Consider the following 22096-nt stretch of genomic DNA (forward strand, 5'->3'; position numbering starts at 1 on the left):
TCTCACGGTAGTGTTCTGGCCAACTCGAGTCTCATTGTGCCAGCTGGAAGTAGGCTTAATGTCCCTACTATCCCTGTGCCTAAGTTCTCAGGCAAATATCAAGAGTGGAAACACTTCCACGACATGTTTGTCTCGATCATCGGAGAAAATACATCTCTCACATCTGTTGAGAAGATGTACCACCTCAAGTCGGCATTGGAGGGTGATGCCGCCCGTCTCATCGCAAATATCAGAGTCACTGGGGACTCGTTTGCATCGGCCTGGGACGCTGTTGTCCAACAATATGACAACAAGCGTCTTCTCATCTCCGCGCAGCTGGACAAGCTGTTCAGCATCAGACCAGCTGACAGCAACTCTGCTAAACAGCTGAAGGCCATCATTAACACTGCCAACGAGGCAGTTCAAGCTCTCAAGGCTCTAGGATCTCCAACAGAGCACTGGGACCAGATCTTGGTCCATCTCATCGTCCAAAAACTGGACATCTCATTACGCGAGGCCTGGGAAGTCCATTTAGGCACTTCAACTGAATTCCCAAGCTACGAGGACCTGCGTACATTTCTCATCGGTCGCGCCAGAGCTCGTGAAGCCATGGAGGGTGGTGTCTCACCACGCAAGCCATCTCATGATTCACGCAGCCACCTGGGAACAAAACCTCGCATCTCATCAGCTCAAGTACACGTCGTAACTGCACCTCCGTCTCAGCAACCTCAACAATCTCAGTCAACGCAGTCTCAGTCTCATCAAGCATCAACGCAGTCTCATCCACCAGCAAGAAATCCGCCTCGATCTCAATCGAGTACGTCTCAGTTTCATCCAGCTCTACCAAAAAGCACGCTCTCATTTAAATCTGACTACTGTCATTGCTGTGAGGGCAATCATTTCATCGTCGGATGCCCGAGATTCCAAGCAATGTCTCCTGATGAACGATTCCAGCTCGCAGCGCATTCTCACCTCTGTCGCAACTGTCTTGGCGACCACAGCTTTGTAAATTGTCAATCCAAGGGTCGTCGTCGCTGCAAAGAGTGCGATGAACCTCACCACTCAATGCTGCACTATTCGCGTCTCATGAGGCTTACAAAGAAGCCACCTTCAGCAGCTGCTGAAACGCAGCAAGTCTCACCACCACCTGCATCTCATCCCGAAGCTCAGCAACAAACTTCTCAACAATAACAATTTTGCTATTCTCAAGCAGCAGCTTTCATCTCATCTGCCATCAGCCGTGCTCCAGATCACAAGCATGTGACATCTCGACCGACAGTGCTGCTGGCAACCGCACATGCTCTCATCTCTCATCAATCAGGTTCGTCTCGTCGTATCAGAGTTCTCATTGATCCTGGATCAGAGCTTACTCTGATTTCTCAAGCTGCTGTTCGCACTTGCAGTCTCATCTCTCAGCCATGCAACATACCTTTGCAAGGAGTTGGCAATATCTCATCAGGAAAAACCTCAGGCATGGTCTCATTCACACTGTAGTCTACCATCTCATCAGAACACGCATACCTCAACGCACACATTCTCAAGAAAATCACAGCGCAGATACCATCAGTCTCAATCTCACCAACGCAATGGTCTCATATTAAAGATCTAGAACTCGCCGACCCAGACTTCTACAAATCTGGCACCATTGATCTTCTCATCGGCGCAGACTTCTATGGTCGAATCATACGACCTGGTCTCAGAGCAGGAAGTTCTTCAGAACCAATTGCCATGCAAACCATGCTCGGCTGGACGATTCTCGGCCCAGTCCATGAACAATCTCATCATTCACCTAGCCTGTCTCATCATATCATCTCTAATGCTCAACTGCACGACTCTCTCACCAAGTTCTGGGAACTTGAAGAAGTTCCAGAATCCTGCAACGAAACTCTCACCGTCGAGGAAGCTGAGTGTGAAGCTCACTTCCTATCAACACATTCTCGAGACTCATCAGGACGATACATCGTCCGTCTACCATTCAAATCATCATATCAGAAGCTAGGTGAATCTCGTCATATTGCGCAGCGCTGTCTCAACCGTCTCATGAAGCGTCTTTCTCAAAATCCAGAACTTCAAGGTCAATATACTACCTTTCTCAACGAGTATGAATCACTTGGACACATGACTCGTGTCTCATCTACGGCGCCTGAACCTTCTCATGTATATTATTTACCTCATCATTGCGTTGTTCGCGAAGACAGCGAAACCACGAAGTTGAGGGTAGTGTTCAATGGTTCAAGCAAAACATCATCAGCCAGTTCTCTCAATGATCATCTGCATATCGGCCCAAGTCTTCAAGCAAAGATCTGTGATGTACTGCTGTACCTCAGAAGTCACAGATACATCTTTTTGACGGACATCGTGAAGATGTTTCGTCAAATTCTCATTCACCCTGATGACAGGGATTATCAGCGCATTCTCTGGACTGAAAATGGTCTCACTGTGGCCTACCAACTCAACACCGTCACATATGGCACTCGACCAGCACCATATCTTGCTGGCCGAGCTCTCAAACAACTTCTCATCGACGAAGGGTCTCAATATCCACTAGCAGTGGAACCCTTTCAAAAAGGCAGTTACGTCGACGACATCGGCGGCGGTGCCGACAATCTCAGCGATCTCAACGACATTGCAAATAATGTCGAAGCACTTTGCAATCTAGGTTGCTTTCCACTAGCTAAATGGAAAAGCAACCACCCTCAGTTCAGCAAAATCTCGTCCTCACTCAGTCCAGAAGATTCTCATTCATTCTCAGACAACATCTCAAAGATCTTGGGTCTCTCATGGAATTGTCAAGAAGACGTTCTCACATTCACTGGCAAGACGTCTCAAACTCTCAGTATCACCAAGCGCACCATCACCTCAGAGGCTGCTCAGCTATTTGACCCTCTGGGTTTAATCTCACCAGTAATTGTAAAAGCAAAAATCATCATCCAGGACCTTTGGCTACAAAGGGTCGACTGGGATGATTCTCTCTCACCAGAGCTAGTTCATCGATGGAAAACTTTCCGCGATGAATTACCTCAACTGTCTCATCTCAGAATTCCTCGATGGATCAATCTCATCCCCAATACATCTGGCATCGAGATTCACGGGTTTTCTGACGCATCTCAAGCAGCAATGTCTGCTGTGATATATCTCAGAGTCTGTCAACCTGGCGAACAGACTATCATCTCTCTCATCTGCTCTAAAACTAAAGTTGCACCACTCAAACGTCTCACAATTCCTCGACTCGAATTCTCAGCTGCATTATTGCTCTCAAAACTGGCATCTCATGTCTCATCTACGCTGCAATTATCTCATGTTCCAACTTATTTGTGGACCGACTCATCAACCACACTTGCTTGGGTTACCAGTGAACCAACAAGATGGAAAGAATTCGTCAAGAATCGAGTTGAAGCGATCCAGCAAAATTCTCCAGATGCACACTGGAGATACATCTCAGGAAAACAAAACCCGGCTGACTGTGCATCCAGGGGTCTAACCGCATCTCAGCTCATCAACCATCAGTTATGGTGGTCAGGACCCAGCTGGCTAGCTGATCCTCCCTCTCAATGGCCATCTCATCATGTTCTCAGTTCAGCTACAGATGAAACAGAGCAAGTAAACTCAGAAATGAGACCTTGCAAGTCTCATGTCTCAACTAGTCCACCTCTCATGCCACTATCATCTCTCATTCACTCATGGACTACACTCACAGCTCTACTACGGCGTACTGCAACAGTATTCAGAGCAATCTCATGTTTTAAGAAAGTACCTGGTTCATCTCTCAGCATCTCACCTCTCACACCTGCTGAATTACAATCAGCTCTCATTCATTGGATCAAATCAACACAGCAGGAATATTTCTCATCAGCAATCTCAGTATTATCTCAAGGCAGTACTCTCAAGAAATCTCACTGTTTCACCCGTCTCACCGCATTCATCGATCAAGCTGGTGTAATCCGAGTCGGTGGACGTCTTCAAAATTCAGCGTTGGATGCTGACAGCAAGCATCCAGCAATCCTTCCTAAGGATTGTATGCTCTCACGTCTCATCATCTCAGACTCTCATCTACGCACCTTGCACGGAGGTACCCAGCTTACTTTATCTCATGTTCGAAAGAAGTGTTGGATAATTGGTGGACGAGCTCCAATTAAAAACTTCATACATCGCTGTCTCACCTGCGCACGAATGCGGGGAGTCAGATCTCAACAGCTCATGGGTCAACTTCCATTTCATCGGGTCTCACCATCTCTCGTCTTCGAGAACACTGGAGTCGATTACGCCGGTCCAGTGTCTCTGAAGTTCTTTCAAGGACGCGGTACCAGGTGCTATAAGGGCTGGATCGCTTTGGGAATTGATTTTTCGATTGGGAATTGATTTTTCGATTGTTTGAGTTATGTTAGCAGTCAAGATGGTTACCGCTTGATCTATTTCTTGTTTGGATTGTATTTTAGAGTCTATTACGGTGCTTTTATTGAGTAAATCATGGAAACGATCCCAATTTGCTTTTCTATAATTAAGAATTGTCATTGATTGTGTTATAAAGCTTGTATTGTTTATTACTACTTGAATTGGTAGATGATCTGAATTAAGTTCATAAAGGACTTGTGGTTTGTTTATTTTGGTGATATTTTTATTTAATATTATATCTACAGTTGAAGGAAGTCCTTTATTTGTAGGATAAAGGGTGTGGTCATCTGGATAGTGTATGTGTATTGGGTTTTTTTGTATGAAGTTATTCAAAACTGTGCCATTTTTATTAGCTCTACTACAATGCCAAATTGAATGCTTGGCATTTAAGTCACCAAGTAATAGAATTTTATTATTTAATTTAAAAATATTTTTGAGATCTGTTGTGTTTAGAGTATTTTGAGGGGGATTATAACATGTTATTAATAAAATATTGCCAGGAATTTTAATTGCATGTGCCTCAAGTGAATTTGTAATAATCGGAAATTCATGATGAGGGATATTGTTCTTAATAAAAATGGCAACACCTCCTCCATGATTTACTCCTACTCTATCTTTTCTATAGCAATGAAAACCTTTTATATAGCATTTGTTTTTGGCGATAAGTTTTGTTTCATTTATTAATAGAATATCGACTTTATATTTATCTATAAAATATGGTAATTCATCGATCTCATTATTAATACTGTTAGCATTCCAGTGTACAATGTTAATGCTATTTGTTTGCTGCGTATTAGCCATTTGCAAGATATTCACTTATAATTAGTAATCTACTTACATCGTTATCACAGTCTGCTAGTTGTACAGTTAATTCATTAGCTATAGTAATTAATTTTTTAAAGTTACAAACAGTATTTAACTTATTGACACTAGTTATAAGATTATTGAATTCTAATATTTTATTTAAGTCTCTATTAGTATTATTTGAGCTAGATAATGTATTATTAAATTTTTGATTTGTTTGGTTATGGCTTATACTTAGATTATTATTAAAAGATTGTTTATCGTTACGTTGAACTGGGCTTACTGCGTTGTCTCTTGGAGCTGGGGGCTGCCATTGACTGGAACAGATTGACGTTGTTGTTGTTGTAGCTGCTGATTGTTTATTGGCCCAAGGCATTTGTACTTGATGCGTTACTGGAGAGACTGCTGTGGCTTCATGGTTGCGGTTTGTAGGCAATGCAGGAAATTGTTGCTGATTAATAGTCCATTCTTTTTTGCGTGTATATTTCGCCGTTTATTACGTTGAGCTTCAACTTTTTGTAAATGTTGCACGTAAGCTGGGCAGCCTTTAAAATTGGCTCGATGAGCTCCCTGACAATTGGTGCAGATCGGCTTCTCGTTAGTGTTTAATTCACATTTGTCAGTTAAATGTTCAAGGGAGCATTTAACGCATTTGGGTTTATTTGTGCAGTTAACCTGCCCATGCCCGAATTGCTGGCATCTAAAACATTGTGTAATGTTTCGTGTGTTTCTATACTTTTCCCACTTAACTTTGTAAGAAAACAAAATTCCGATTTTGTAAATCTTGCGTAGGTCTTCTGGATTCTTGAGTGTAATCATGTATGTAGGAACTTGGTTTATATTAGTGTTTACCGAGTTTTCTACGGGAGCTTTGCTTTTCAATTCAATAATCCTCTCAGGTTTAATTTGATGAGTGATTAGTTCATTTGTTAATTCTGTTGTATTTATGGCGGGTAAACCTCTCAGAACTACGTGTTTTGGTTTTTCTTCTGGCAATGTAAAAGTATGAAACGGCACATCCAGAAGTGTAAAAAGCGACTTAACTTGATGAAAGTCAATTTTGTTGTTTGTGAAGACGCTTATAGCATCACGTGAAATTTTGAAATTAACTGGTGCAGTACACTCTTTTTGAATTTTTTTAGTGGACATATTTATGTCTGTAGTCTTTTGTTTCACTATAATTGGAGGCACCTTAATAAGTTTTACTGGTTGGTTAGCATCACTTGACTTTTCTTTTAAACTGGAGGCATTATCACCCTGATTGTGTTCATCAATTTTTGGCCGTTTGCGTGAGTGTGACATAAGCCACTCTTGGTTTGTTGCGCTCGATAGTTGTTGTGTCTTGTCTGGCGGCAATTTATCCAATTCCACGTCCATTTTATTGGCACTAATTTTGCTTATAATTTCACTTTTTACTGATTGATCATTCACTTATATGTTCATATAAACTGGGCTAAAAACTGTCTTTTAATCCACGTGTCACTTGTGGGAGTTTATACTTCACTCAACGAAAGTCGGACAATCAATCTCTAATCTAATCTTATCAATCTTATCCGTGCCAGAATTATTTTTAAGTATAGAATATAAGAACTCTGAAACACCTATCTAACCAGGAACAGGACAATAACAAGTTGGGCGCGATCTAGTGGCGAGCACTGAACTACTTCCACTGCTGCTTAGCACCGGTGACTTTCTCCTCCTTCGCATATATCTTCTCCCAGCAAATTTTTCTCTTAAGTCTTACACATTAAAACCCGAGTCAAAGCTGTCAAAACTTTCATTAACTGTCGACATTTTTAAACAAAAGACACTAAATAAATAGTAAACAAAACATAATCAATTCTGTAACTTAATATAATTTTTATAAATATTGCCCATAAATAAAAATATTACAAATCCATAATATAATCTAGTTTAGTCCTTGCAGATTTTCAGAACTAAAATTTTTTAAAGTTCAAGAATTAATCTAGTTTTGTCTGCCCGTAACGCAATTGTTTTTTAAAACAACGGATCAAAAACAGCTTAAAATTTTTATAAAACATCAAAAACAGATCAAATAATTGATTAATTAATAATTAATTTTTACTTGTTGAAAGTTTACATAAAAACCCTGATTATATCTAAACTGAAACCCCCGGATTTTTTTTTACTTCTTGGAGCTATTCTTGAAAGGGTTTAGAAAGGATCACCCTAGCGGTTTTGGTGCCACCGTGAGAACTCGGAAAAAACTCGACAGAAACTCGGTGTTTCGAGGGTGTTTCGACAGTGTTTTCGCGGTAGATACGTGGCGTTTCGTGTGCAATTGCGACACGGAGTTTTTACGAAGTTTTCACCGTGTTTTTGAAGAGTTTTGCCAGTTTTCTCTTGGAGTTGTGTTGGTGTTTTCTTGGAGTTCCGTCGGTGTTATCGCGGACTTATCTTGGTGTTTTATCGGAGTTCTTTGGGTGTTTCCTTGTAGTTTAGTCAGAGTTTCCACAGATTCTAGCGCTTTTAGCGCCACCGTAGAAATTCGAAAAAAACTCGAGCGAAACTCGGTGTTTCGAGGAAGTTTTGACGGTGTTTTCATGGCAGAAACGCGGTATTTTTGGATACAGTTACGACACGGAGTTTTTGCGGAGTTTTGTTGGCGTTTTTACTGACTTTCGTTGGTTTTCTCTGAGTTTTATTAGTGTTCTCTTGGAGTTTTGTCAGTATTATCACGCAGTTTTCTTGGTGTTTTGTAGGAGTTTTTAATGTGTTTCTTTGTAGTTTAGTCAGAGTTTTTACAGATTCTCGCGCTTATAGCGCCACCGTAAGAATTCGGAAAAAACTTGATTGAAACTGGGTGCACGAAGGAAGTTTTGAGTTCTTGGGGAGTTCTTGGGTGTTCTTTTGGAGTTTCATGGGTATTTTCGCGGAGTCGTCTTTAGGCTTGCTCGGAATTCCTATGGTGGTTTTTGCGGAGTATATTGAGGGTTCTTTCGTCGTTTTGGTAGTGGTAACTTAGAGTTTGTGTGGCATATTTATGACATTTTGAAATAAAAAACTTTAAAATTTACACCATCGGTGGTGTGAAAGTTCTAATTCACACAGTGTAAAAGTTAACACTGTGCGTCATGTGACTTTCACACCGGCAGTGTTGAAAATTTTAACACCAAACCATTCACACCACATCGTGGACTTCAAATTTTTTACATCGTTTAGATGTCAGTAACAATTTCAAAGTTTTAGGTTATACGTTAGAATATTAAAATGATAATTATGAATATAAAATCAATCTAATATATTGATAAATTTACTAAATTAATATAAACATATAGAAGAGATTAATATAAATAAATTAAATAAATCAATGTCATTTAATTAAAAAAATTCATATAAATTTATTTAAGAAAGAATATTTAATAAATTAATATAATCAAATTACAAGTTTAAATTCAATTATTTACTTTTATTATAAAATTAACAATTTTTAAAAAAAGTAATGAAATACTTTAAACCACTTGAATAGTTTAAAATTTTAATGTCAGGTACTATTCACTTATAATTACAATTTAATATTATCACTTGTTAATAATCATCATTAATTAATTCACATTATAAAATAAACCATTTATAATAAATGCAATATTTGTTTTGATCGCCCACAATCGAATTTCCACGATAGTATCCCGTGTAGGGTTTTATGAATGGCCAACTATCGGGCCATGAGTGGGTACCAAGCATACTAGCCTGGCACAGTAATGGCAACTATGATTGGCCGTTCAATGGGTAACAGCTGGAACCTAACTTGGGCCCAGCCATAGCAATCTATCATTGGCCCAGCCATAGCAAACTATCATCGGCCGAGTCTTGACAGATATGATGGCCCAGCCATGGCGAATTATCATCGGCCAAACATAGTCTACTAGAATGGCCCAATGATGATAATTAAAGATGGCCCATAAATAATAAATTTAGAATTTAGAATACGACTAATTAAATAATTAAACTGAAGATGTTATTTAATATTTATTATAATGAATCAACATAAATGTAATTTAACATTCTTATATGTAATCATTATTATATCACTTAATCTTATTTTTAATAAAATCACAGAATAAAAATCTAACAAACTGAGATCAAAATAAATACTTTTTGGTTAATTAGAAAATTTGCAACTTTAAGTGGCTTGGAATTATTATTGAGCTTGATGCATTCTTGAAGCTCGCCCACGATCTCGATCAGGCGCTCCGGCCAACCAAGTTCCAACTAAGGTTCTTAGTTTAACTGCTTCTGGTTGGTCGGGAAATTTCTCACGGATTACAGCTGAAAAAAAAATTATTTAATTTTCTTAACAGGAAGTTAAAAATTTTGATTAATAGTAATTAAAAAATATTTGGTCAAGAAACTTACTTTCCATACATTTAAACGTATTAGTACTGCTAAAGTTAAGCTTTCCAACGCCACGTGTTTTTTTACCAGTTCCTGAATAATTCAATTCAACTTCTTTTTTTAAAATTGCAGGAAAAATTTTGTGTACACAATCAACTACTTTAATTTGCCCAAAGGTACACACTCGGATTAAATTTAAAAAATTCTCGTTCTTTTCTTTATGGTCTTCTGATATTAGACTATCATCAAATTTCTTAAATGTTTCCAGGTCACTGATCGGAAAACTTTCATCAAATTTTTTCTTAATCTCAACTAGAGATGAAATTGGAAGTGGTGACTTGTTGTGTGAATTAGCAATTATTATTTGATTTTGTAAACGATTTTTGTTCTTGCTCAAGTCATACATCAGGCTTCTTTTTGAAGAGTCTATATAATTGCGTAAACTTAGAGTTTGTTTTCGGATAAGTAATTCAATATATTTTTGCAGTGGCTCTAAAAAAATAAGAAAAAATTAGCGATTATTATTTCAGCTATAGCTATTTTATGCTATAAATTAATCTACGTACGCAAAAGAGGATCTATCTCAGCAATAGCTGCTTTTTCTTTCCTGTCTAAAGCATCCATCAACTGACGTAAATTTGAACCTGATATCGCAGCTGGCTGAATATCTGATTCTAAAGATGATTTATCTGCAGAAACTGCTGAAAATAGTGAAAAAAAAACTCAGTATCTAAAAATTCAATGATTTCAAACTAAATTAATAGTTGGTTAAATAAAATATAACTTTAATTTTTGTTATCCATGTTGAGAAATTGATAATTGATGATTAATTATAAGTCCTTACTTGTACTAGCAGGCTCCTCTTCTTCAACAATAGTATGATTAGATAGACTCGATATTGGGCGAGATGAAGTCACCTTGGGAACTGCATTCAACGCTTCGTTAATTTTTTTATTCGATAACATTGCACGATTATCTGATTTTTGAGTTTCATCATCTGTACTTTTTATATCTTTACTAGTACAAGCTCGTTTTAAGCGCCGTTTTGCTTGCTTCCAATTTTCTGAAATTATTAAAAGGATATAATAGTTAATTTTTTTAACTACAATTTTATACTTACTTGCATAACTTAAAATTTCAATATCATACAGTTGCCAAGTATCGGAAAAATTTTTTAATTCTTTCGCCCAATTTCCAACGTTTTGGTAATCACTTGAGGAAGGGTAACGGCAATGTTTGTTATTCGTTGTCAACCAACTCGATGGAACGATTTCAATCTCCTCAGTTTCGGGGGTTTTCCTCGGAAGAAAAAGGATGACAACGTATGGCTTATCGTCGTTTTCATCAGATTCATTGCCACTCATCTAATTAATAGAAACATCTTAATTGAGCAAATTAAAACAAACAAGACCCTAATCAATATCATATTAAATTCTTTTTCGTAAAGAAACTTACTGTTTAAATCTTTTTGGCTACTAACAAAAAACTATCAGGAAGCTTTATCAATAGTATTTATGACAACATAATACAACACGACAACACAACTAACTAATTTTTTGTCTCAGTCTCAATCTAAAACTGAACTGTAGAGGAACCACTTATAATTGTTAATTTTTTTTTATATTGCCATATGATAATGATTATTTTAAATAAATAAATTTTTTACTTGCGAAAAATTATATAAGCCAAGTTCGAGGTTATGTATCACTGTAAAGGCAACTAGCGACGCACGTGTAACGACACTGTATACCCAAAGTTTACCCATGCCTTAGTTAAATTTTTTTTTCTTTTTGTCACTAGAGGGCTAAGATCCAATACAAACGCAGTGACAGCTTTACGTAAAATACTTTCAAATATTAAATAGACTAATTTTTTTTTGGTTTATAGTTTTTTTTATGTACATGTTTTTGAATTATTAGTCATGTAGTAACGTAACTGCATAATTTACTCTATCTATACACAATAATTCACATTTAAACTTCACACTCTTAATGGATATTACTTCAATGGTTTCTGAGAATTTATTTCCCGCCACAATACCTATATCAGTAGATGAAGTGGGGAAATCAAACACTTCATATGTGTCAAGTAAGATAGAGCCTATGATATAAATATCATTTTCTTTTATTACTTTCCTATCAGATTCATGTTTTATCAATATTTTTCGCACTATAATTATTGTTCCGTTTATTAACTGTATACAATTATCAGGCTTCGTCGGTTTAATAATTGTATTGTTAATATAAATAGAAGAGACATTATCATATTCTTGGTTGTTATAGATAAACAGAGAGTCTTTTTCGATTATGCATCGATCAATATGGTTATTTATTTTTAATCTAATTTTTTTTGAAGAATTTAATTCTGACAGTCGATTGACAATTTGAGTAAGTGGCTTTCTAGAAGGTTTAACTAATGCATTAAATTTCCCAATAAAATTTTCACCCCAAAAAGCAGAAATGTCACTTAATGGAAGATTTAAGTTTATCACATCGTCTGATACATGAATTAAGTTGTGCATACTCAACACTTGTGTTTTTTTACCATATAATGAAGGTAACAAATAGAAAAACTGTCTTAATAACTCTTTTGCATATTCATTATAATCTATCATCAGTTCTCTATTATGGAGAATACGACATGCTACAACTAATAAAAGAGAATGTTTGTAACAATTACTTGGTAACAATTTTTTCATTACAATTCCCCCAGCATATAATAAAAAAAATCTAAATTGAGTAGCTTTCCATCTAGATACTAAATATTGTTTTCTCTGAAATTCACTTGGAATATCAAGTTTTATAGATTTTAAAATACTACCAAAAGTTGAAACTTGACGTAATTTAAATCGAGCACAACTAGTTCTATGTATCCAAGACTCAAGTAAAAACTTTGTCACTCCGAGATATAGAAGATGCATTGAATCTAAGACTACTGATTTGACTGGATCAAAATTCATGAGTTTTATTAAAGGACATTCACAGTCCAGATGATGACCTATTTGATGTTTTTCTTGGAATGATGTTGATGTTCTTGCAGGACTATCCATATCTGGATGAATTCTTTTCTTTCTTTTTTTTTCGCTTATAGATTCACCTTTTGTGGTGCATCTTTCACAACCCTCGCAGATTTGAATCACGGTGGAAACACGGTGGGTTTGTTCCATTCTACCACTGTGATTACGTGGTGTATCCACCGTGATTCCACGGTGGCTTGACCACTGTGTATACACGGTGTTTCCACTGTGATTACGCGGTAAATACACTATGGAACCACGGTGGTGAAATAGCACAAAGCCACCGTGGAATCACGGTGGAAACACCGTGTATACACAGTGGTCAAGCCACCGTGGAATCACGGTGCATACACCGCGTAATCACAGTGGATACATTGTGTATACCCGGTGGTGAAATGGAACAAACCCACCGTGTAACCACGGTGGATCCACGGTGTTTACACTTCCACGGTATTTCCACCGTGATTCAAATCTGCGAGGGAAGCATAAAAAACTCCAGGAGATTTGCAACATTTAACGTAAGAACGTGCTGGAGAATCTGCAATGATGGCTAATAGTTTAAATACTATTATTAATACATTCTAATACCATGTGAATCAGCCCCAATGTTATCCCTGTTGAAATAATCCAATAGAATCCAATAAGAATTAAGTGTATTGGGGCCTAATGTGCTTTTGTCGTTGCAAATCCATATACATACCTATAGAATTTTTCAAAAGAAAAAATGGAAAGCTTAATGGAATTTATATGTCTAGAGAATTCCTATCTGGATTTACCAAGATGTACTATAGCTAGTGAACTCTATAAGAAAATCCAGTAAAATACGCAATGATAACTATCGTTTTCTATTTGAGTATCCAGTTTCATAATAACATTTATGTACTATATTTTTATGTGTAAATTACAATCAAGAGGGCCTTACATCTACTTATATCAATCGGACTCTCCAGATTGGATTTTTTAGCCAGCCCTGATTAAAAAAAATGATTAAAAATGATTTCACACGTTAAATGTCCATAAGAGACAGGATTAGAAATGATTTGAAGGATTGAAAAGTATTTAAAATGATAAAAAAACAAATCATTTTAAATACTTTTCAATCATTTTTTTTAATCAGGGAGGTTTAATGTTATGTACCTGGATATGCCCAAGTGTAGCTGTGGGCCTCTATGAAAATATACAGCATTACATTAAGATTACTTTTATATATTTTTATGCCATTTCTAATGTTATGTACCTGGATATACCAAAGTGTAGCGGTGGGCCTCTATGATAATAAACAGCATTACATTAAGATTACTTTTCAATATTTTTATTTGTAAATTACAATCAAGAGTGACTTACAATAATGTGATATTGCCTGGGTCAAAAAATTAGATCTGTTTTAAAATAAATGATAAATTCAAATATTTTTCCTTTAATTCAAGTTTATAAATCGTATTTATTTTATATAAGAATTTAATCTGTTTTTGCCCGTACTATTCCTTATCCAGGCTAATATCAGACTTATTTTCGTATGATATTTAGTCTGTTTTAAATCGCGTTTAGACTAAAAACAGACTTTTTTATTATAATATTTAGTCTGTGTTCAATTGTTTTTAAGGACAAATACAGGACTTTTTATAAATATAAATAATAATAATAATCTAGATTTATTAATTTATTTTAATTTTCTTGGTATTTAAAACATGCTAATGCGCTTCCATAATAAAATGTCACACAGAGAAAATGTTGGCTCGAAACCTACCAATTTTTACAATGCTGTCGACTAAATTTGAAACAGGGAGTAAAGCATCCAAAAAATTATCGTGCTCTTACAAAAAATGATTATACTGTATCACATTACTTATTACGCGCGAGAAACTTATCAATGAGCTTCAATATCAATTATTTCCATACATTATAATAATTTTGATGCAGCATAATAATTTTTTACAAGAGCATATAGTAATTTTTTGGATACTTTACTTTCTGTTTCAAGTTTGGTCGACAGCATAATAAAAATTGGTAGATTTCGAGCCAACATTTTTCTCCGTAGCACAAGAATTTTGATGTTTTCTTATGCCAAAATATTTTCAATTTTATCCAGTAAATAAGAAAAAATTCTTGACATTTTAAGAGTTGTTTTATCACTTTTATTCAATGATATAAATATTCAATGAAGACAACTAAAAAATTAAGCTGTCAAATTTTCATTAACTGCCGACATTTTTAAACAAAAGATAGTAAATAAATAGTAAATAAAACATAATCAATTCTGCAACTTAATATTTTTTCATAAATATTGCCTACAAATAAAAATTATACAAGTCCATGATTTAATCTAGTTTTGTCCTTGTAAATTTTCAGAACTAAAATTTTTTGAAGTTCACGAATTAATCTAATTTAGTCTGCTCGTAACGCGTTTGTTTTTTAAAGTAGCAGATCGAAAACAGCTTAAAATTTTCATAAAAGATCAAAATCAGATCAAATAGTCCAATCAGACTAAAATCAGGTCAAATTTTTCAGTCCGGGTAGATCAAAAACAGATTAAAATTTTTATCGAAGTTCAATAACAGACTAAGTAGTCCAAGTACAGTCCAGTTAGACTAAAATCAGATCAAATTTTTCGACCCGGGTGAACGGACTAACCAGATTGTATTTTTATTCCAAGTCTAATGTTATATAATCAGGTGTAGCTGTGGGCTTCTATAGCAATATTTCACTTAATAATACAAATTATTCTATATTTTTTTCGCTTCCAAATCACTATTGAAAGTAGTTTGAACTATATGTGCATTATTGGACGATTCATAATAAATTGTATTTTAATTTTAATAGCATTTCTTAAGACATCCACAGATGTAGCTGTGGAATTTTGATAGGTAACTCACACAAAACAAAACAAAAAAAAAGGCCATTCGGCAGCCGAAATGGAAGGTAGATTTTCCAATTAATCTATATAAAAAGTTACATACATACATATCTTGTGATACATGTTAGTGTATAGGCATGATGTGATATTAGGCTCGTTTTCTTAGAGTGAGGGTAAAAAAAGACAACGACTATTTTCGATAGAGAACTTCAGATAGTTGATTTGACAAAACATTATGTAGGTAATGTATTGAACTAACCCTCACGTAAACAAAGTATAGAAAATTTAATTAATATGAGATCACAATTGTAATCGCTATTACGATGGCAAGACCAATGATAATCATAGGGATTAGAGGTACATTTGATACATCGTAAATAATAAAAGAAATAATTTTAAAATATTGTAATGGGTGTACTTGTTACATGAATTTAATTGTGGTCTCCATGCAACGAGTATCCCACTCATGTACAAAACTTCAGGTGTTTTGTAAACCTGTCTGACTATGCTCAGGATCTCCAGGTGAGGGTGAAACCCAACTGGACCACGCAGCAAATTAAAATTTAAGAGAGAGAAGATATTCGTTATAACTTATACTTATAGGGGAAAATGTTTAAATAATTAATAAGAAATTTTATATAAGAAAATGAGCCTGGTATTTATTGAAGACGGGTCGTCTTACAAAGATTTTTATGACAGTGAACAAATAATAAAATGAACGGTGAAGGTGACTCGACAAAATTTTCCTTGAAAATTATATTTTACAGTGACTCTACTGACAATACCAATTGACTCTACTGACAATACAGAATGACTCTACTGACAATATAAAATGACTCTACTGACAATACAAAATGACTCTACTGACAATAAAATGACTCTGTCAACAATTTTCACAGAAAGACTCCACTCACTTTTACACTATCCTCCAGCAAAATCCCAAGCCGTCAAAATTCCAATGGTGTTGCTCCTCACTCTCAAAACCAAGTCCTCTGTCCTCGATATTCACTCCAGACCAATATTCCAAAATCCACAGTAATTTATGTTTTCCAGGATAATAAGCTTCCACTTGCCAGTGGGCTTATTTGCTCTTGGCAATTGGCGTATGTACGAATAGCTTGTACTGGATGTTATTTTATATAAAATTTATATGAACTTGTATTGTAGCGGGTAAATGCGTCCGTCTTCTATGGAAGCCAAAAACCAAGAGACCGACTCTCGACAATCGTCGAGCCTCATACCCCTCACTTGCAGGTTGGCCAACATTGACCAAAACAAAACTGTCCCCAAAACTCGACAGCAGTGACCCCAGCGATAAGTGGACTGTTTAATTATCGGCTGTTGTTGTGGGAGGAGGTCGCTCTCGTTTTGGCGCGAGTCGAAATTTGAATTTAAATTTAAAACATTAATTTCACCCCGTTACAATATAAAATATTCTGAAATTCACAGGTTATTTTGTTTACAATAAAATCCAACTGACAAAATTGTATTATAATGGGAAATGCGTAAGTTATGTAGAATGAACACCATATTTGCAACATCTGTTGAGTCCATTAGAATTTTCAAGGCCATCAAATTATTGGAAGAAATGGTCAAAACATAAAGTTTAAGGTCAAATATTAAAGCTTACTAAACAAGCTTTATGATACTTTTTACTGAAATTGTCTATAAGTTTTAGTTTTAATGTTATATGAACTTCAACAGTGAATAAAAACTGATTTTTTCGAAAAATCGTGAAAATTTCAAACAACCATTACTTCAAAACTAATTGACTGATTTAGCTCATCTTTGAATTTGATCAAGATAATCTGCTATAAAATAAGTGTAAAAAATTTCATTAAAATCCGATAAGAACTGTGGGTGCTATCGTAATGACAAGACCAGTGATAATCATAGGGATTAGAGGTACATTCGATACATCATAAATAATAAAAGAAATACTTTTAAAATATAAAATAGCAGTGAAATTTACAGGTTATTTTGTGCACAATAAAATACAACTGACGAAACCGGATTATAATGGGACAAGCATAAGTTATGTGGAATGAAAACCATATTTTCAACATTTTTTGATTCCATTAAAATTTTCAAGGCTATCAAATTATTGGAAGAAATGGTCAAAATGTAAAGTTTAAGGTCATAAATTAAAGCTTATTAGTCAAGTTTTATAATACTTTTTACAGAAATTCTCTATGAATTTTAGTTTTAAAGTTGTATAGACTTTAAAAGTGATTAAAAACTGATTTTTTCGAAAAATCGTACAAATTTCAAACAGCCATAACTTCTAAACTAATAAACCGATTCGGCCCATCTTCGAACTTAACCGTGGTAATTACACATAAAATAAGTGGAGAAAATTTCATGAAGATCGGGTAAGAATTGTAGACGCAATCGTGTCCTCAAAAGTGCGTTATATTACATCAATATATATATATATATATATATATATAACTATTGTATGTGTCCTCATGGTCGATTTTTCAAGGGATTTCGTCGTAAACTATCATAATTAGTTGAGTAGAGTTCAAAAATACCATTCGTTAAAAAATTTATATATATATATATATATATATATATATATATATATATATATATATATATATATATATATATATATATATATATATATAAATTTTTTAACGAATGGTATTTTTGAACTCTACTCAACTAATTATGATAGTTTACGACGAAATCCCTTGAAAAATCGACCATGAGGACACATACAATAGTTAGATTTTTAAAAAAATCTACCTAAAAAGTAAGCTTTAATCTCGAAACACACTATGCTTCTTTTTGTGCTTCTTTGGCATTTCCTTCATTTTCAGAATTAGAAGAGCTTTTAGCGCTACTGCTACTTGATTCCTTATTTTTTGGTGGTACTTCAGGCGCTGTTAGTGATATAATCAAATTAAATGTTTTATGTTTCAAATTGAATATATATAAATTCAATGTAAAATCAAATTAAATATTTGTTCCCAGTATTGAAAAATCGATTAATACTTAAATTCCTATAAGTCTTTGAAAATGAGAGCATCATTTTTATACCTTTTGGTTTAGATTTTTTTGGTGGTCGGAGCAAATCTGAAATTTTCGCTCTAATGTGGTCTCCATACGTATCTCGCTCCAATAACAACTTCTCTCCGATTAATTGTTTGTTAGTTTTCAAATAGTATTCAAATATATCTGAAATATAAACGTTTCAATCTATAAACCGTCCTAAATTTGCTTATTAATTTACAGTCGAATATTTTTGTTATTTATAGTACAATTTTTGGCTCTCATATAATTTATATCACAATTTCATTAGACATTGCGTCAATATAATAATAAGCGTATGTAAAGAAAATTTAATCACAAAAAATAAATAGTAATGACTCTACTAATTAACTACATAAACAGGCCAATTAACGCCCAGAGCCTAAGTTTTTATTCCCGACTTTTTTTTTAATTATTAACAGTGTTATAACTAGAAATTTTTCAAATAGAACTTATTATCTTTTTTACCACAGTGTCTTTGTTACTCTGTACAAGTACGTAATAACGTCGATACAAAAGATTTAAAATATAAAAAATGTTTAGATACTTGTAAATAGTAAACTATAATCACAATGCTATTAACTATATTGAAAATGTTACCTCGTACAGCTAGAGCCATGGTAGGATTAATCGCTGGCCTTGGTTTGCTCTTGGTTTTATTACAGCTTTTTCCCTTTACACTGTGCTCTTTCAAATATTGGGCACCAAACAATGACATCGCAATATTTTTGACGAATATTGAATTTGTCGTTGCATTATAAACCGAATCATCATAACTTTTTTTCGGCAACCATACGTTATGACCTAAATGTATCTAAAACATTATTTAAAAAATTTATAGAGACGATTACGTATAAGATGATTTTATATTGAAAAAATTTAAATTATCATGTTGGTGTCAATGCGCACATATCCAACCTCCGGAGGACGATTGATATCTTGAATAGTAAGATTTGCATCACTCGAAGTTGGTTTTATTTGATTCTTTTGAATATTTCCATCAACTATATCATCAAACACTATCTCTATTAATTTATTTTCCTCTACATTTGTAATTTATGACAGAGTGATTAGCTTGCCAAGTCTGGTCGCACCTAAGTATTATGATCGAATATTAGGGCGCTACTGGAAGATGGACTCGGCCTTCCAGAACCGGATGTTGATGTAATTATTTTATATGCTCAGGGTCGTTAGTAAACTTTAAAATTTTGTGAGAGAGGAGAGGAATGATGAACAGGCTGAAATAAATTTATTTAAGACTTTGCTTTCAATTTTAATAATTATAAGCACCTTGCTTTTATATTTTTTCTTTAATTACAATTATAACCTTATGACAAACTAAATTCTTATGACAAACTAAATGCGTCCCCTGGACGTTTCCACACTCCCACCCGCACACGTATTTTAGGCGTCTTCCGGACGTAACACACACACACACTCTTTTTAAAAAACCGTCCACCGGACGTTAAACCTTTAACCTTAATAAACCTCGATAAAAAACCGTCCACCGGACGTTAAACCTTATTTTCCTTAATTACTAATTAAAAAAAACCGTCCACAGGACGTTAACCCGCATTTCCTTATTTCTAGTGTCCACCGGACATATCCTAAACCTAACTTATATTTTGTCCACCGGACTTACATCACAAACACAATTTCTTTTAATTAACATTACTTTGACTCTATTTAAAACTCTATTTTCTTTTGTATTTTCAATATCATCACAATCTTTTCACCCAAAATTTCATGACTCTAATTCAACTAAAATTCCAATATAAATTTCCCACATTAACTCATTTTGATTACAATTTATCACTTCCTTAATCTATAATTAACTCACTGATTTTACACCCATTAATTAATTTATTTATTGTTTAAATTAAGTATTAATTAATTAATCTTTCCTTATAATTTTCCACTAATAATTTTACCAGTAATTTTATACATTAATTTACTTCACAATAAAATAATCCGTTTCTTTCCATTTTACTCAATAACAATATATCACAACTCTAGCGTCCTTTTTACGACTTCATTTTATTTAGATATTTTAATTAATTAACTTAAAATTAATTTGTGATTAAATCGTGACTAGAATTACGTTATGAATTGACTAGAAATTCAGCCATTGAGTTGGCGTTACTCGGTCTTGAATCTTACTGACGAATTCGAGTAAATTAAAGTTTATTTATGAATTAATTCAGCCACTGGAATAAATTCCGGCCTCAATTAATTTATTGACGTGATCGAATAATTTATTTAGTTAGTTATTTACGCGGGAAAATTATTTTATTCCAGCCAAAGGCCTCGGATAAAATAAATTCAGAGTTATAGACACAATGGCGAATAAGAGCGGCGTGACACAACTTTTGAAAAACACGAGGCGCGTGGTTGTAATGGCCAACGGCCTACAACTTCCAATTTATATACGCGAGGACCAACGGAAAGATATTAATTAAATTAATTATAATTAATTCTGCCATTGGAATATAAATTCCGGCCTTAATTAATTATAATTTTACCTGATGAATTTTACAGCAGCAACCAGATGAGACTCGTAGCTGATGTCCGGCTATTTCTCCAATTGTCGTCCAATTTTCCTTACAGGTGAATCGGCTCTTCTGGTTCTCGATTGTCCGGGTTGTTCTTGCTCCAGATTGTTAAGGTCCTCGTCTTGCCTCGTATAGAATGGTGTAGATGATTCGTCCAATCACTCTAGTTGTTCACTAACTTTCACTTAGGCGTCCATCGCCTTCGGTCGTCCGATTGACTCTCTTTGGGTGTCCAACGAACTCTCTCGATTTTTGGCACGGCACTCCCTTATAACTCTTCGATTCACCCCCGGAAAACTCATCCCTACTAAATTAATTAACAAAAAAAAGGGCGGATGTTCGGGTCTCACTGATTAGCGACACCCAGTGACATGTCGAATCACTCAATTTAATAAACCGAATTATAATTAGGGCCCGTTATCGACCGTGGACAAATCCAATTTTAGAAATAATTAAATAGTTATTGGGATCTATTTTACCCTGTTACAAATTCCAACTTCACAAATTTCTCTTTCGGGATCATGTATTTTTATTTCTTCATTTTCTTCTTTTCCATAATAACCGTTTTTTTCGTTTTCTTCATTATTTCTTTCTCTGTTACTTTCAGATTGATAAAGTGCTACTGCTCCAATATTTCTATCTTTATATACGTTTGAATATTGTTCATAATTAACTTCACTTAGTTCATTGTCATTCTCAATTCTTTTAGACTTACCCGTGTAGGAACCGCCAGGCATACAACGATGCCGATGACTGGCCTATTAATGGCTTGCAATCATTGGCCGATGATCAAAATACAAGTATTGGGCCATTAATGGTTGATGAGTGGCCCATGGATCTTGTATCGAAATCGCCAGTGATACACTTGGCCAGTCATTCAGCCAATGGTTGGCCGATCAATAGATAACCTTGGTTGGCCGATGATCGAATTACATTAATAGGCTAGTAATATTTGATAACTGGCCCATGGATTTTGAATCGAAGGCATTAGTTAGACAATCGGCCAGTCATCCAGTCGATGGTAGATCGATCAATGATTATCGATGGTTTGCCGATGATTAAAATAATTCTTAACCCAGTTGTAAGCTAGAGAAGGCTGACAGTATT

The 22096-nt window shown here is 34.8% G+C and overlaps 3 protein-coding genes across 3 annotated transcripts; 1 reads left to right on the top strand and 2 right to left on the bottom strand.

Annotated features, from left to right (window-relative positions):
• The first annotated feature begins 1716 nt into the window (after window positions 1-1716).
• Window positions 1717-4338, top strand: LOC130675038 (uncharacterized). The gene has a single exon (XM_057480494.1). The coding sequence runs from the start codon at window positions 1717-1719 to the stop codon at window positions 4336-4338; it is 2622 nt and encodes an 873-aa protein (XP_057336477.1).
• A 4814-nt stretch (window positions 4339-9152) lies between these two features.
• Window positions 9153-11128, bottom strand: LOC130674445 (uncharacterized). Its single transcript, XM_057479770.1, has 6 exons — window positions 10987-11128; window positions 10652-10895; window positions 10376-10594; window positions 10098-10232; window positions 9553-10023; window positions 9153-9465 (listed from the first exon to the last, which is right to left on the bottom strand). The coding sequence occupies exons 2-6, from the start codon at window positions 10893-10895 to the stop codon at window positions 9338-9340; spliced, it is 1197 nt and encodes a 398-aa protein (XP_057335753.1). The 5' UTR covers window positions 10987-11128; the 3' UTR covers window positions 9153-9337.
• Window positions 11129-11446: 318 nt separating this feature from the next.
• Window positions 11447-12712, bottom strand: LOC130674444 (uncharacterized). The gene has a single exon (XM_057479769.1). It carries the CDS (start codon window positions 12695-12697, stop codon window positions 11447-11449), a length of 1251 nt encoding a protein of 416 aa, XP_057335752.1. The 5' UTR covers window positions 12698-12712.
• Window positions 12713-22096: the final 9384 nt, after the last annotated feature.

This window comes from Microplitis mediator, chromosome 9 (genome assembly GCF_029852145.1).
Source record: "Microplitis mediator isolate UGA2020A chromosome 9, iyMicMedi2.1, whole genome shotgun sequence".
Taxonomy (NCBI): Eukaryota; Metazoa; Arthropoda; class Insecta; order Hymenoptera; family Braconidae; genus Microplitis; species Microplitis mediator.